Source organism: Podarcis liolepis (assembly GCF_965112155.1).
Source record: "Podarcis liolepis genome assembly, chromosome: 8".
Lineage (NCBI taxonomy): Eukaryota > Metazoa > Chordata > Lepidosauria > Squamata > Lacertidae > Podarcis > Podarcis liolepis.
This window is the reverse complement of record NC_139560.1, coordinates 67,026,019-67,038,258: the sequence shown is the minus strand read 5'-3', so window position 1 is coordinate 67,038,258 and position 12,240 is coordinate 67,026,019. Positions and strand designations below refer to the sequence as shown.

Sequence of the window (12,240 nt, the reverse complement as noted above, 5' to 3'; positions counted from 1 at the left end):
CACATCCCCCAGCACATGCTTCCACCCCTACTGCCCAGTCCAACACTTGCCCTGTCCCGGGCACCAGCAACCCATGCTACACCACTGCATCCACACCCAACTGCTAGAGACCAAGTAATCTGCAAATTCTGCAATTATCAATTCTTAGATATAGGAACAGCATGAATTGAAAGCAGGCTGGGGCATCCAGTTCTTTGAATCCCCCTTCAGAAATAATAGGGGAGGGAGCACACCTCCCGTTGGTGGCCCCCTGCTCGTGCTTTCGCTTGGTGGCAGTGGCAGAAACGAATAGAAACATTTCCCACGAATATGCCCAATCTATTTTTAAAAAACATCTAATCGAGTGATCCTCACCATTTCCTCCAGCGGTGAATTCGTACCCACTGTCCTGCTGTGTCATTTTCAATTTCTTACACATTTTTTTCAAAGCCCATATAGGGTGTTGTGGGGAATAAGAAAGGAACCCTCTGCATTTCCTGCCTCTAGGGACACACATTCTTTCAATGGAGTCTCTTGGGGGAAAACTTGGTTTTAAGGGACAGTTTCGAGGGGATATTTGGAGTGCTTTGGGACACGCTGACAATACACCGATGCTGACAGGGTGTGTCACATTGTGCCTGCACTTTGCAGAAGATGAAGTATACACAATTAAGCAAAGTCATACAGAGAGTATATGTGGCAATCCAAGATAATTACCTTTGATCATTAGAAATGTCCAGTTTTTGCATCGTACTGGTTTCATTATGTAAATTTTAATTAATCTAATTTTTTGCAGATTCAGAAAATACAAAGTAGTTTAATGGTTGTGGAGGTGTGAGATGATCAGTATAAATACCAGCGTCTCAGAGGAGGAGAGCATCACACTCACCTGCCAGACTCCTATCATCACAGCTGAAGCCAAGGTAAGCAGCTCTCCTTTCAAGCATCCATGCAGCCCTGTGTTGGGTGATGTGCATCTTTACAGCAGTTCTTTTATCATGGGTAGTTCTTCAAAATTGTGGGTTTGGTGATAGAATGTATTGCAGTGCAGAAGTAGGAACAAGTATATCTGTATTCTGAAGGATCCTGAAATGACGAGCTGTTTTGGTCTTCCCTCAGAGCTCTTGAATTCCATCATGACCACCCTGCCTGAAGCCAATGCTAAATTCGCCGTTGAGCTTTTCAAACATATGCTGTCTGAGTACCCAAGCGACAACCTCTTGATCTCCCCTGTGAACCTCACCGCAGGCCTGGGCCTCCTCGCTTATGCATCTGGTTATGAACAAGCAGATCAGATCGAGAAGGTGGGTCTAATCAAGTAGTAGAGATGCAGCCTTCAGACTGGGCTCATCATTAGCAGATACCTTTCCATCACCGGTCACATTTGATACAAGTTGAGAAATGACCTCACTGTGGCTTGATCCAGTAATAAGCCCAGTCAACGTCTCTGCACAAAATCCCATAAATGTGCAGAGATCAAAGAATATTGCATCACTAGTCATGGAGGAGAAATTTGGTTGAATGGAATGGAAATCTTCCAAATGGAATCTTCCAAATTTGTAGTTTTCAAAACAATTTATGAGCCAAAAACAGCTCTTTTTAAATAGATTTGTACTTACCTGTACTTGTTTTGTAAAAATAATATTTACAAAAAATCATATATTAGGGGGAAATTTGGATAAAAATGCAGATATTAGCGATAGTAGCATAACATGCATTGTATTGGAGAAATTGCTTGCAAAAACGTGTACATTAGTAAAAGAAAATGCATCTGAAATGGGTTTATTAGGAGAATTTCACACTAAAATGCTTGTGAATTTTCATGTGAATCTTTTTAAAAAAAATAAATAAAAAATAGCAAACTGTTGCAAAATGTGGAGAACTAAATTTAAGATTCTCATCCTATATGAGATTTGTTTCTATCATCTCAAGGCAGAACCATAGATTGCCTGAAGTTTATATATATGATTGGATCATTAATTTAGCATGATTCAGATATCATATGCCAAATATGTTGAATAATTTCAAAGATTAGTATGCAGGAAGATATCCATCCTGCCACTGTCATATATGATCTAAGAGTCATGTGAATCGTCTCTAATATGCATATCAGGATAATAAGTGCTGCTGTTATAATATTGCCTGTGCAACTGAAGCAATGTTCCAATTTCATTCAAGGTCCTGCATTGGGATGAAGTGAAAGAGAGTGACAAACCCAGAAGCAGGAGCCTTGGACAGTCAACAACCAGACTAAGAAGGGTATGTAGAAGAACGCTTGGATAAAGGTGTATTCCTCCCCTGCCCACAGAACCCAGCTAGCATATTAGTATTATCTCCTGTTATCTTAACATCAAATCCATGCCTGTTGGGCAAAAACATCTCTAAAGGAAGAAAAGGGGCCTTGAGCACTGAATCAGCTCTTAAAAGTGCAAATGTCATTTTCGTGAATATATTTGCAACAAAATATTTTCATGTGAAGTTTACATCCCTCCTTGAGATGAAGGAGGATTAGAGCATGAATATATGTGTCTGATATCAGTGCAACATCAGAACAAGGATTGGCTGATGTTTGAAAAACTAGTTTGGTTTCATGCCAACATTTCTTATTCCTTTATTGTAAATGGGCTGGGATTGAACTACCTATGGATGCAGACATTTTATAACTTCATTGCAGACCCAAGGTGCTGGTGGTGCCAAACTGAGACCCCGTCCTGAACCTAAACCTTGTGACAAGAGACGAGTCATTCACCGCCCAGCTCCTTGCCCTGAGCCCGAGCCCGAGCCACGTTGTCCTAGACGCGTAAGTTGTGAAACATCTGGAGAGTTTCATCAAAATAATAATAATAATCACACACACACAAATAGACGTTTAGGGGGTTATCTCTAAGTATTCCAAATGATACCACACAACTTGTGATAAAATCCACAGGAAAGTAGGAATGAAACTGCTAAATTCTTGCTTAGATGTGAAGTTCACTGGGTGACGTTGAGTCAGTCACCATCAACCCCCATCTAACATTGCCGTGAGCATAAAATTGAGTAAATCACAAGAAAGATGAGCTGGGCTGCCTGGAGGGATTCAGATGTGATAAATGTTTGCTTCAAAGTAGGCATTCCTGAGTTCGACTTTCAAGCATGCTTTCTTGCTTAAGATAAGTCTGTAAGTTTTCTTTCTCACAAGACAAACCCTTAAGAAGATAAGTAGCCAGGTGATGTGAGAATTAACCTCCTTTTTAAAAAAAAATCCTTAGGATGTTCCCTGCTATGAGTGTGAGAAGCCTGAAGGAATCCATACGGCATTCAGCAAAATCCTTGCGACTCTTAATGAGCCCAGCAGCAACTATACCCTGAGCTTTGCCAACAAGCTCTATGGAAACAAGGACATTGCCTTCATCCAGGTAACTCTAATTTTGGCCCCTATGGGTGCTCCACTGCACTGTGAGAACCAAGTGCAAATTGCAACCTGCAATTGACTGTATTCTACCATAAATGGGTTCATCATTTACTGGTGTCTGTCAAAGCTGTGCCTCATTCCCAGGCAACCAGAGAGATCTACTACGATAATGATTATCTGCTCTATGAAAGTCTCCACCTGCAAAATTTAGTGTTTTGAAACTACAAAGAGGCACTGAATCTTTAAGGGCATTAGGCAGTACTCAAATGCGAGAGAATACTCTGGACATTTTCTGTTTTGTTATATATTTACTGATACATGGATCCAATGTCTTCTTGTTCTGTTCAGAAATTCGTTTTCTGTGCTCTGAAACTGTACTTGACTGAAGTGGATGGTGTTGATTTCCATAATGCCCCCGAGGAAGTGAGGAGACTCATCAACCTTTGGGTTGAAACCCGTACACATGGTAAGACCACAGAATGCACTGATGACCTCTTCCTGACATAACTTTCATGATAGGGAGGTCTCCGGTCTTCGTTCTTCTGATGGTGGTTCAAAAAACCAGTTAAATCTTTCTTATTCTCCAAGAATAAGCTAAGAGCCCACTGTGACCTCTGCTTTCCTTCAAACATGAGGAAAGGTAGAATTGATTTGTTGCAATAAATTGGTGCCCATACTATTCTTTTTGCTTATAAAAACAGTTAAATGCCCCCTTCTGTTGCAAAGGACGACTTAGAGTATAATTAAGTACTTTATTCAAGCTTTCCCATTTATTCTCCATCAATCATGAGCTACAAATAGCATGTTCAACCTTTATCTGGAGGAATGCAGTAGACTAGTTAAAACCCACCCCCATTCCCAAAAAACCCATTGTAACAATTTCTTTGCCAGGTAAAATCAAGGATCTTCTCCCCAAGGACAGCTTTGACTGCCTTGCTCAGCTCCTGCTGGTGAATGCTCTCTACTTCAAAGGACAATGGGAAGTGAAATTTGACAAAGAGCTCACAGAAGAAGCTCCCTTTTACCCTCATTATGCAGATGAGGTGAGTTAGAAACATATTCCTCGCTTCCTTGTCTTTTTGTGCAGAGACAATGTGCCTTGTAACTTCCAGAATACACGTTTAGTGTTGGAGTTGAGTTGCCCCAAGGAGGTCTTGATGGAGGTCACTTGAAACACTTGGTGCAAGGAAGGCTCTGCAATGCTGGACAGTCATCGCCACTTCTAGTTGAAGATGATGGCCCAAAACTAGAGTTAGCTGTCCTAGAGCCCCACTGCTAACAATGGGGTTTAATTTGGCCACTTGATGCCAGTCCAATTGATTTCAATTTAGTAGGATTGTTGCTGAAATTACAAAAGAGAAGAATCTGCTGTCTCCCTTTTCTTTTCCTCTGGGAGGTGTTTTTTGTTTTGTTTTTTTCATTTTGCAATGCCGAATCTCATGATCTCAAAGAAAGAAAGAAAGAACTTCCCAAAGCAAACTAAGTTCCTTCTCTCTTTTTAAATATTTCCTTTTTTCCTTTTCTTCACAGAAGGAATGCCACAGTGTGCAGCTGATGCACAGGAAGGGTGTCTACAATGCAGGGACAATTGACCTATGCAACGTTCAAGTCCAAGTTGTTGAGATCCCCTACAAGAACAATGAACTGACCTTCGTTCTGCTGCTGCCAGTAGACTGCAATGCAGAAGCTCTTGAACAGGTAAATGGTCTTTCCATTCCTATGATACTGTCCATGGCCTTATTCACCTTATCCATCTCTGGCCCTTCATTTCAATAATACTGGTGTGGAAAAAGTCTGTTGATATATTTTTCTTATTGTATTCACCCTTGTTTTGATTCAATCTGGGATTGGAATGATATCACTATAACTTCTATGTGTTCCTCTAGCTGGAAGATGGACTTAGCCACGAGCATCTGCTTGACCTGTCCTGTCATCTGAAGGCCACTGAGGTGGATTTGGCCATTCCCAAGTTCAGCTCAGAGAAGAGCATTGAAGCCAACGAATACCTGAATCTGCCGGATCTGGCTGACCACGAAAAGGCCGATTTCTCTGGAGCAACCACAACAGAAGGCGTGGCTCTGACTCAGCTGGTCCATGATGCTGCTATCGAGATTGATGAGGAGGGTGGTGAAGAACCAGAGCCAGTCCCTTGCCCCAAAGATAGGCGTCCACGTCGGGAACCTGTGGAGATTCGGGCTGACCATCCTTTCCTCTATTTCATCGAGCACAATTGCACCCAGAGTATCATTGCTCTCGGTAGATTTGCTAAGCCAGAATAAAGGAAGAGTGCATGCAACAAGATCAATGGAAAATGGATACGGAAAATCTTTTATAGAAGAGTATTGTTTCCCCCTCTCCTCTTTACTCAACAAGGCCAAGCTTTGCATAGCTTTGGGCAAAGAGAACTTTCATTGGGTGGCGGGCCTAATTTTCATGGTATGACAACAATGTTTTATAGGATTGTTGCTCTACCTGCCTTCTCCTGTCATTTTACATCTTTTCAATAAGATGTTTGATAAATGACAATATTGCGATGGAAGAAGCTGCACTTCTTTGGGCCACAACTAATTTTTTCTAAATGGAACACTGGGGTGGAGTCAGGAAAATGTCGCTATTCTGGAATCTGCTTCTTGATGAAAGTCGTCTTGTTCTTTCCTGATGCAAATCTGCCTAACTAACTGAAGCAAAACTAACTAACTGAAGCAAAATTCAAAACAAAAAAATTCCTTCCAGTAGCACCTTAAAGACCAACTAAGTCAGTTCTTGGTATAAGCTTTCGTGTGCATGCACACTTCTTCAGATACACACATGCACACGAAAGCTCATACCAAGAACTGACTTAGTTGGTCTTTAAGGTGCTACTGGAAGGAAATTTTTTGTTTTGACTATGGCAGACCAACACGGCTACCTATCTGTAACTGAAGCAAAATTGAATGCCTTCTACTGAATTATCTTGCCTGAAGTCAGCAGCGTGAGGCTGCCATCCTAGATCTACTTACTTGGAAGTAAGCCCTGCTGAATTCAGTGGGACTTCTGAGTTGACATGTATTGGACCACACTATGAAACAGGAAACTGCAGTCTGGCTCTTTGAAATGAAGATCTTTCCACGTTGCTTGTGAGATTATAGCTTTTCTTTGAAACTTATGAAACTTTCTTGCATCTTTTGTACTGAAGCTGCACAATATCTGAATAAACAAAGCATTTAATAAAACTTGTTTTGCAGTCTTCACTCCTGTGAGATATATTGTAGAGTACGAGTTCCCAAGGATTGTGATGACAAATCTTCCCCAGGCACTCAGACAACAATTTTTATGACTAAAGTCAACCCATAAGATAAGGATCCCCTCCTTCGCATTTCAAAAACTGAAGAATGGTTGTGCACAACATCACAAGATGAGTGGTATTTGGGGGTGGCGGCACAGAAATCAGTAACTTTTCCCTAAACATAGAATAAGGTAGAGATTGAGTCTGAAACCCAAATGCCAAACCGCGTATTTGACCAAACATAATGCAACAAAATATTCATTTCCTGGGAGGAAAACTTCCCACAGAAATACAGACAGGCAGCTCCAATTGCCCCAGACTTTTCCTTTCCTTTCCTACATTGGATCAGGGGCAGGGAACTTTTCTGGACCAAGTGCAGACCCCCATGCCTCTGAATCTAAACCACCAGACTCTCCCCAGCCCAGCCCTTAATGCTACATGTTATCCCTATCGCCACAGCAGTGCGAGATCCCAGGGGTTCAGGCGCTTACCCAGGGTTTGCGTTTGCCTCAGAAATGAGGCACAGAGGAGACTGTAGTGTCAATATGGTTTTATTTACACATATATACAACCTTGGTTTACTGTGGAGGGAATTCCAGCATTACACTCTGCAGGTTCTGAAGCTTCAACAGGCAGCTTGGCAGCGACTTTGAAAGGCCCCAGCAGCCAAGAGATTGGTATGTCTGTTGTGCTCTATGTATTCCGGCAGCTCATGCATGTATTCTTGTGCTCTCTGCACTGTCTGGTGGCTCTGGGCCAGGAGGGTGCTGGAGAGCTCCTGGAAGGATCTAACAATGGAGAAGGTCCTTTGCTCCTTTCATAGGTGCACCAGGCTTTGGTCTAAAGGCAGAGAAATGCACTGTGCCATCTCGGTCCCTTTGTTCCAGCCTGTCACCCTCAGCTCACAGAGTGTTCTGCCCCCCACTTCTCCCTCTCTCTGCTAACAGGCTCCATGGATCTCTTCCCTGTAGCGAAAACACAGCTAAGAAGCTCAGATCATATATGTGACTGATGCCCTTCTTTGGAAATTAAACAATACCCAGACTTTAACATTCAAAACATTTACTTGCATAAACTTATAGATGAATGGAAACATAATATTTAGAGCCACATGCTTATCCAAGCATGGGATTACAGTCTCTTCTTCTAACTTCCAAACAACTGTATTTCCCCTCTCTTTTCAGAGCTCAGCCCTTTTAGCCTTCTGTATCTCAGTTAGACCATGCGTTGCAGTGCCTATGAGAGAGGTCCACTTTTATCTTCTCCTTCAGCATTGCTCTCTTTCTTTCAAGCAGAGAAGAAGCACTCCAACACTCGATTCAACTTAGCAGCGTTCACAGTGGATTCTAAAATAGAGTCTCTCCTTCACTAGATACCCCCATGTGACCAGCATTAGCCAATCACGTACGAACTGCCAGAAATCTCTCTAGAATTCACATACCAATCATTCAAATTTAAACACATAATAATGCATACAAGCGTTTACAATTTCAGTGAATTAAATTACTATATTCAACACCCCCAGCCTACGCCATCCAAACCTGAAGCTCTGGACCTGGCTTTTGCCTCTGTTCACCATTCCCTGATGGGAGAAGAGGCTCACACTCCTCTGCTGTCCAGCCCAGAGTAACCGCTTCGTTAATTACTTATTGCTTTCTTTTATACTACATGATGGCTCTTCTCTCCAGGTGATTTCTGAGCAGGAAACTGATACTGCCTGAATTTTAACACTGCCAAATCTAACATTTGCCACCCAGGTTAATAATCCAAGCTTTTTAAATTATTTCTAACATTTACTAACCCTATAAATTAGTGGTGCCTTGTACCCACAAACCCTGGCACCCAAAACCTGTAGCATTATCCTCCTCTAAGAAAAGCACACCTGCACGAGATGTGTAAAAGAATTACAGAAAAGTTAGTAAAGGCATTTAAAGTAGTTGTAGTAATAATAATAATAATAATAATAATAATAATAATAATAATAAAGCAAATCATAACACCATAACATTGTAGCAGCCCATTCCTTTCCTACAGTTCCCAGTATTGAGATGCCCCACCAGACCTTCTTATTTCTTTTGCTTTCCTGCAGCAGAGGAGAACTTCTAAAAACACACCCCGCCAACAGAACAGTTCCTAAAAATCATTTATCAGTTCGGTTTCTAAAAATTATCAATGGGTTCCCATCACTAGAAACATGTAACCCGCCCCCAGTCCACAGTGTTTAAAAGAAACCTATTGCTAAGATTTGCTGGAAGGATGATTGTAGTAAACCAAGGGTCAACAACCTTTTTCAGCCGTGGGCCGGTCCACCGTCCCTCAGACCATGTGGTGGGCCGGACTATATTTTGGAAAAAAATATATGAATGAATTCCTATGCCCCACAAATAACCCAGAGATGCATTTTAAATAAAAGCACACATTCTACTCATATAAAAACCACACTGATTCCCAGACTGTCCGCAGGCCGGATTGAGAAGGCGATTGGGCCGCATCCGGCCCACGGGGCTTAGGTTGCCTACCCCTGTAGTAAACAGTCTCAGAAAGCAGAACACAAACCCCTGCCCATCCCTCACACTGAGCAGGTGCTTTGTCTTGGGATTTACACATAGTTCTCTGTTCAAGTAGCTGTTCAAGAGGCAAACTCCCTGGTGATTTCAACCTCACCCGGTTCTGCAGGGGCACAAGCCATGCTCTGCTCCTGGGTGTTTCCCACACTAAGAAAGGCACCACCATTTTCTCAAGCACACTGTCAGCATAATTTCTTTTCCATCGCAAATTCATCAGGAGCCTGATGTTAGTATTTTCATTCTCCATTGCTGTTGGATCTCATGATCCACTGTTTACAGTCCTTTGTGATAGGAGTGTGGGAATGGAACTAGACACTGTACTTCCGTCCTATGGGCTTTTGTACTTTCTCTTTGCTAGCTGCTTTTGGACAGAGCAGATGTGTGAAGCTGCTGCTCACACTAGCCATGTTTGTTGTTTTGATTTGAAATCAAGGAAGCTTTCGCGATGCCAATGCCTTCACAGCCTCGCTTCTTGCTGTTACTCTGCTGATGCATTCGCGTGCCCACAGCTCCACCGGAGGACACCTGTGTGAGCTCCCAGACCGGGCCATGGCCGAAGAGGCTAGCACATTCACCTGCTGCTCCTCTGGCTTCTCCTGGCCACACAGGAAACTGCTGTCTTTCTCACAGGCTGTGATGGCCTGGAAGTCCGATTCAGAGGCTGAACGGGAGGAACCCCAGCCTGCACAGGAGTCCCCGCCTTCAAGGCCGGCTGAGCTGGGGCAGGGCCTTGGATATGAAGCACCTGCACCTGTGCCGGATCCTCAGGAGCAGGCACCAGGTGAATCCACTCTGGCTCCAGAGGTGATTGAGGACACAGTGCCTACAGGTGCTCCTCTCCCAGCCCTGTCAGGGGAAGGCGAGTCTCCCCCTGGGTCCAGTAACCCTCCAGCCTCTCCTGAGCTGCAGGCTCAGGGCAGAGAGGCGGAGGGAACTGGTTTCTCCCAGGAGGAGTGCTCGCCTTAAGGCCAGGAGAGCCTTAAGGGTCTCCTGGGAGCCGGGTCCACCCCTGGCCTCAGAGAAGATAAAGGCCAGTCAGCCCGGTCCCAGGTTGCGGGAGCAACGTCGTTGAAGAACTGTTTCGGCCAGCACTCAGACCTGCACCTTCAGAGTTCCTGTCCTTGCCCGGCTCCTCACTTCAGACCCTGCTCCGCCCTTGGAGGACAATCTACAGACCCTCGACCCAGGACCCTGACCTCGCCTCTCAGTAACCTTTCCCCCCGGGACCAGCACACAGGCACTAGCCTTCCCCCTAATTCCTGAACAACAAATTCCCATTCAGCAGGAGTTGAATGTTCCTTGTGCATGCTCTCACGGACCTCAAATTCCTCCTGCTCCCCAATCCCAGGGAGCCTGGTCCTTCTCTGAGTCGTCGTCTTCCACTACAGCTTGCATCTCTTTGCAGTCTCAGCCCCTCTGCTGCTCGGCCATGCTCCGGACTTCCAGCAGGGCTCCTGGGTCACTTCCAACCCCTTGCAGCACTTCATAAGGCAGGGATCTCACCTCGCTTGTGGTCACTTTCCCCTCTTCACTCAGTTTCTTCCCCATTCTGTCAGCAGCTAGTCTGTTCTATTGAACTGCTGTAGCTGTTGCTGGCTTTGCTGCTGGAATATTTGCTCAAACCTCTGGCTCTGCCTTTGCTCCTTTCTCTCAAGCTGCTCACTCTGCTGCTCCCTCGTCAGTATTATCTGTGTGGCTATTCTTGCTTCCATTTTTTTACTTCAGGCACACCTAACTGATGTTGTATTGTGCTTTTACTATTTTTTTGTTGGGAGCCACCCAGAGTGGCTGGGGCAACTTCTTCTTCTTAGCCCTCAGGCCTTTCCTCCAGGAAACACAGATCCCACTTCTAACACCAGTGTTGCACACCACCCCTTTCTCTACAGTGGTGCAAGATCTCAGGGGTCCAGGTGCTTATCCAGGGTTTGTGTTTCCTTCAGAAATGAGGCACAATGGAGACTTTATGATATATGCCTTTATTTACCACACACACACACACACACATTTATATATGCAAAGAGAAAGAAAAAGAGAGAGCACTTATTTTTGGTTTTAAAAAAATAGGTGCCCATACTAATCTTTTGATAAAATTGCCATGTGTACCAGAAAAAAATCAGCCCTGAGTGCTCACTGGAAGGACAGATCCTGAAGCTGAGGCTCCAATACTTTGGCCACCTTATGAGAAGAGAAGACTCCCTGGAAAAGACCCTGATGTTGGGAAAGGGGAGAAGGGGACGACAGAGGACGAGATGGTTGGACAGTGTTCTTGAAGCTACCAGCATGAGTTTGACCAAACTGCGGGAGGCAGTGGAAGACAGGAGTGCCTGGCGTGCTCTGGTCCATGGGGTCATGAAGAGTCGGACACCACTAAACAACAACAACCAGAAAAAAATGGCTATCATGGGAAACAAAGAAAAAGTGATGGTACTCCTTACCAGTAAGTACTGGCACTAAAAATCACTGACTCTATACTTGTTATTATTATTAAATACAATAGCTACATGAATTAAAAGCAGACGGGAACATCCAGTTCTTTTAAGCTCACTTCAGAAACAGTAGGGGAGGGAGCATACCTCCAACCAGTGGTTCCTTGCTCATGTTTTCACTCTGTGGCAGTGGCAGGAGTGGGGATGGGGGAGCACAGGAAGCTGGCTGGGTGGCTGGAAACTGCTATTTACATTACCCACAATGCCCAGCCTGCCATGGAAAGCTTACATTACATAATGAAGTTTTCTTGCCTAGCAACTTGTCTCTCTTAAACAACATCTGGAGAACAAGAAGACGTTTCAGGCTCCCATCTAGACATGAATAACTCCATTGCCACCTAGTGACCAAACCATACAATGACACTGTCCATACATTGTAGGAAGTAAAATGGCAGCTGACTTAGAGTTGCCATACATCCAGAATTTCCTGGACATATCTGGAATACTGCAGCTTCCAGTAACCAAACAATTTAACCCCTGTGTTGCAAACAATAGTCAGTAACATCCAATGCAACACAATGACCAAATACAATGATACGATATCAATAT

General features: G+C 43.9%; 1 protein-coding gene across 2 annotated transcripts; it reads left to right on the top strand.

The window, feature by feature from the left end:
• The first annotated feature begins 864 nt into the window (after positions 1–864).
• Positions 865–6,585, top strand: LOC310714231 (serpin B3-like). 2 transcript variants are annotated; one of them, XM_083519485.1, is made up of 9 exons: positions 865–902; positions 1,099–1,283; positions 2,158–2,238; positions 2,654–2,779; positions 3,231–3,377; positions 3,722–3,839; positions 4,265–4,416; positions 4,907–5,071; positions 5,260–6,585. In XM_083519485.1, exons 2-9 carry the CDS (start codon positions 1,116–1,118, stop codon positions 5,650–5,652), a joined length of 1,350 nt encoding a protein of 449 aa, XP_083375611.1. In that variant the 5' UTR covers positions 865–902; positions 1,099–1,115; the 3' UTR covers positions 5,653–6,585. The 2 variants fall into 2 exon arrangements, with proteins under 2 accessions (XP_083375611.1, XP_083375610.1); XM_083519484.1 differs by having other exon boundaries at positions 4,904–5,071.
• The last annotated feature ends 5,655 nt before the right edge of the window (positions 6,586–12,240 follow it).

Coding starts and splice junctions, on each gene's coding strand:
- LOC310714231 (XM_083519484.1), top strand. CDS start 1,116: ATGACCACCCTGCCTGAAGCCAATGCTAAATTCGCCGTTGAGCTTTTC. Junction 1,284..2,157: donor AAGCAGATCAGATCGAGAAG/GTGGGTCTAATC, acceptor ATTTCATTCAAG/GTCCTGCATTGGGATGAAGT. Junction 3,840..4,264: donor GGTTGAAACCCGTACACATG/GTAAGACCACAG, acceptor TTTCTTTGCCAG/GTAAAATCAAGGATCTTCTC.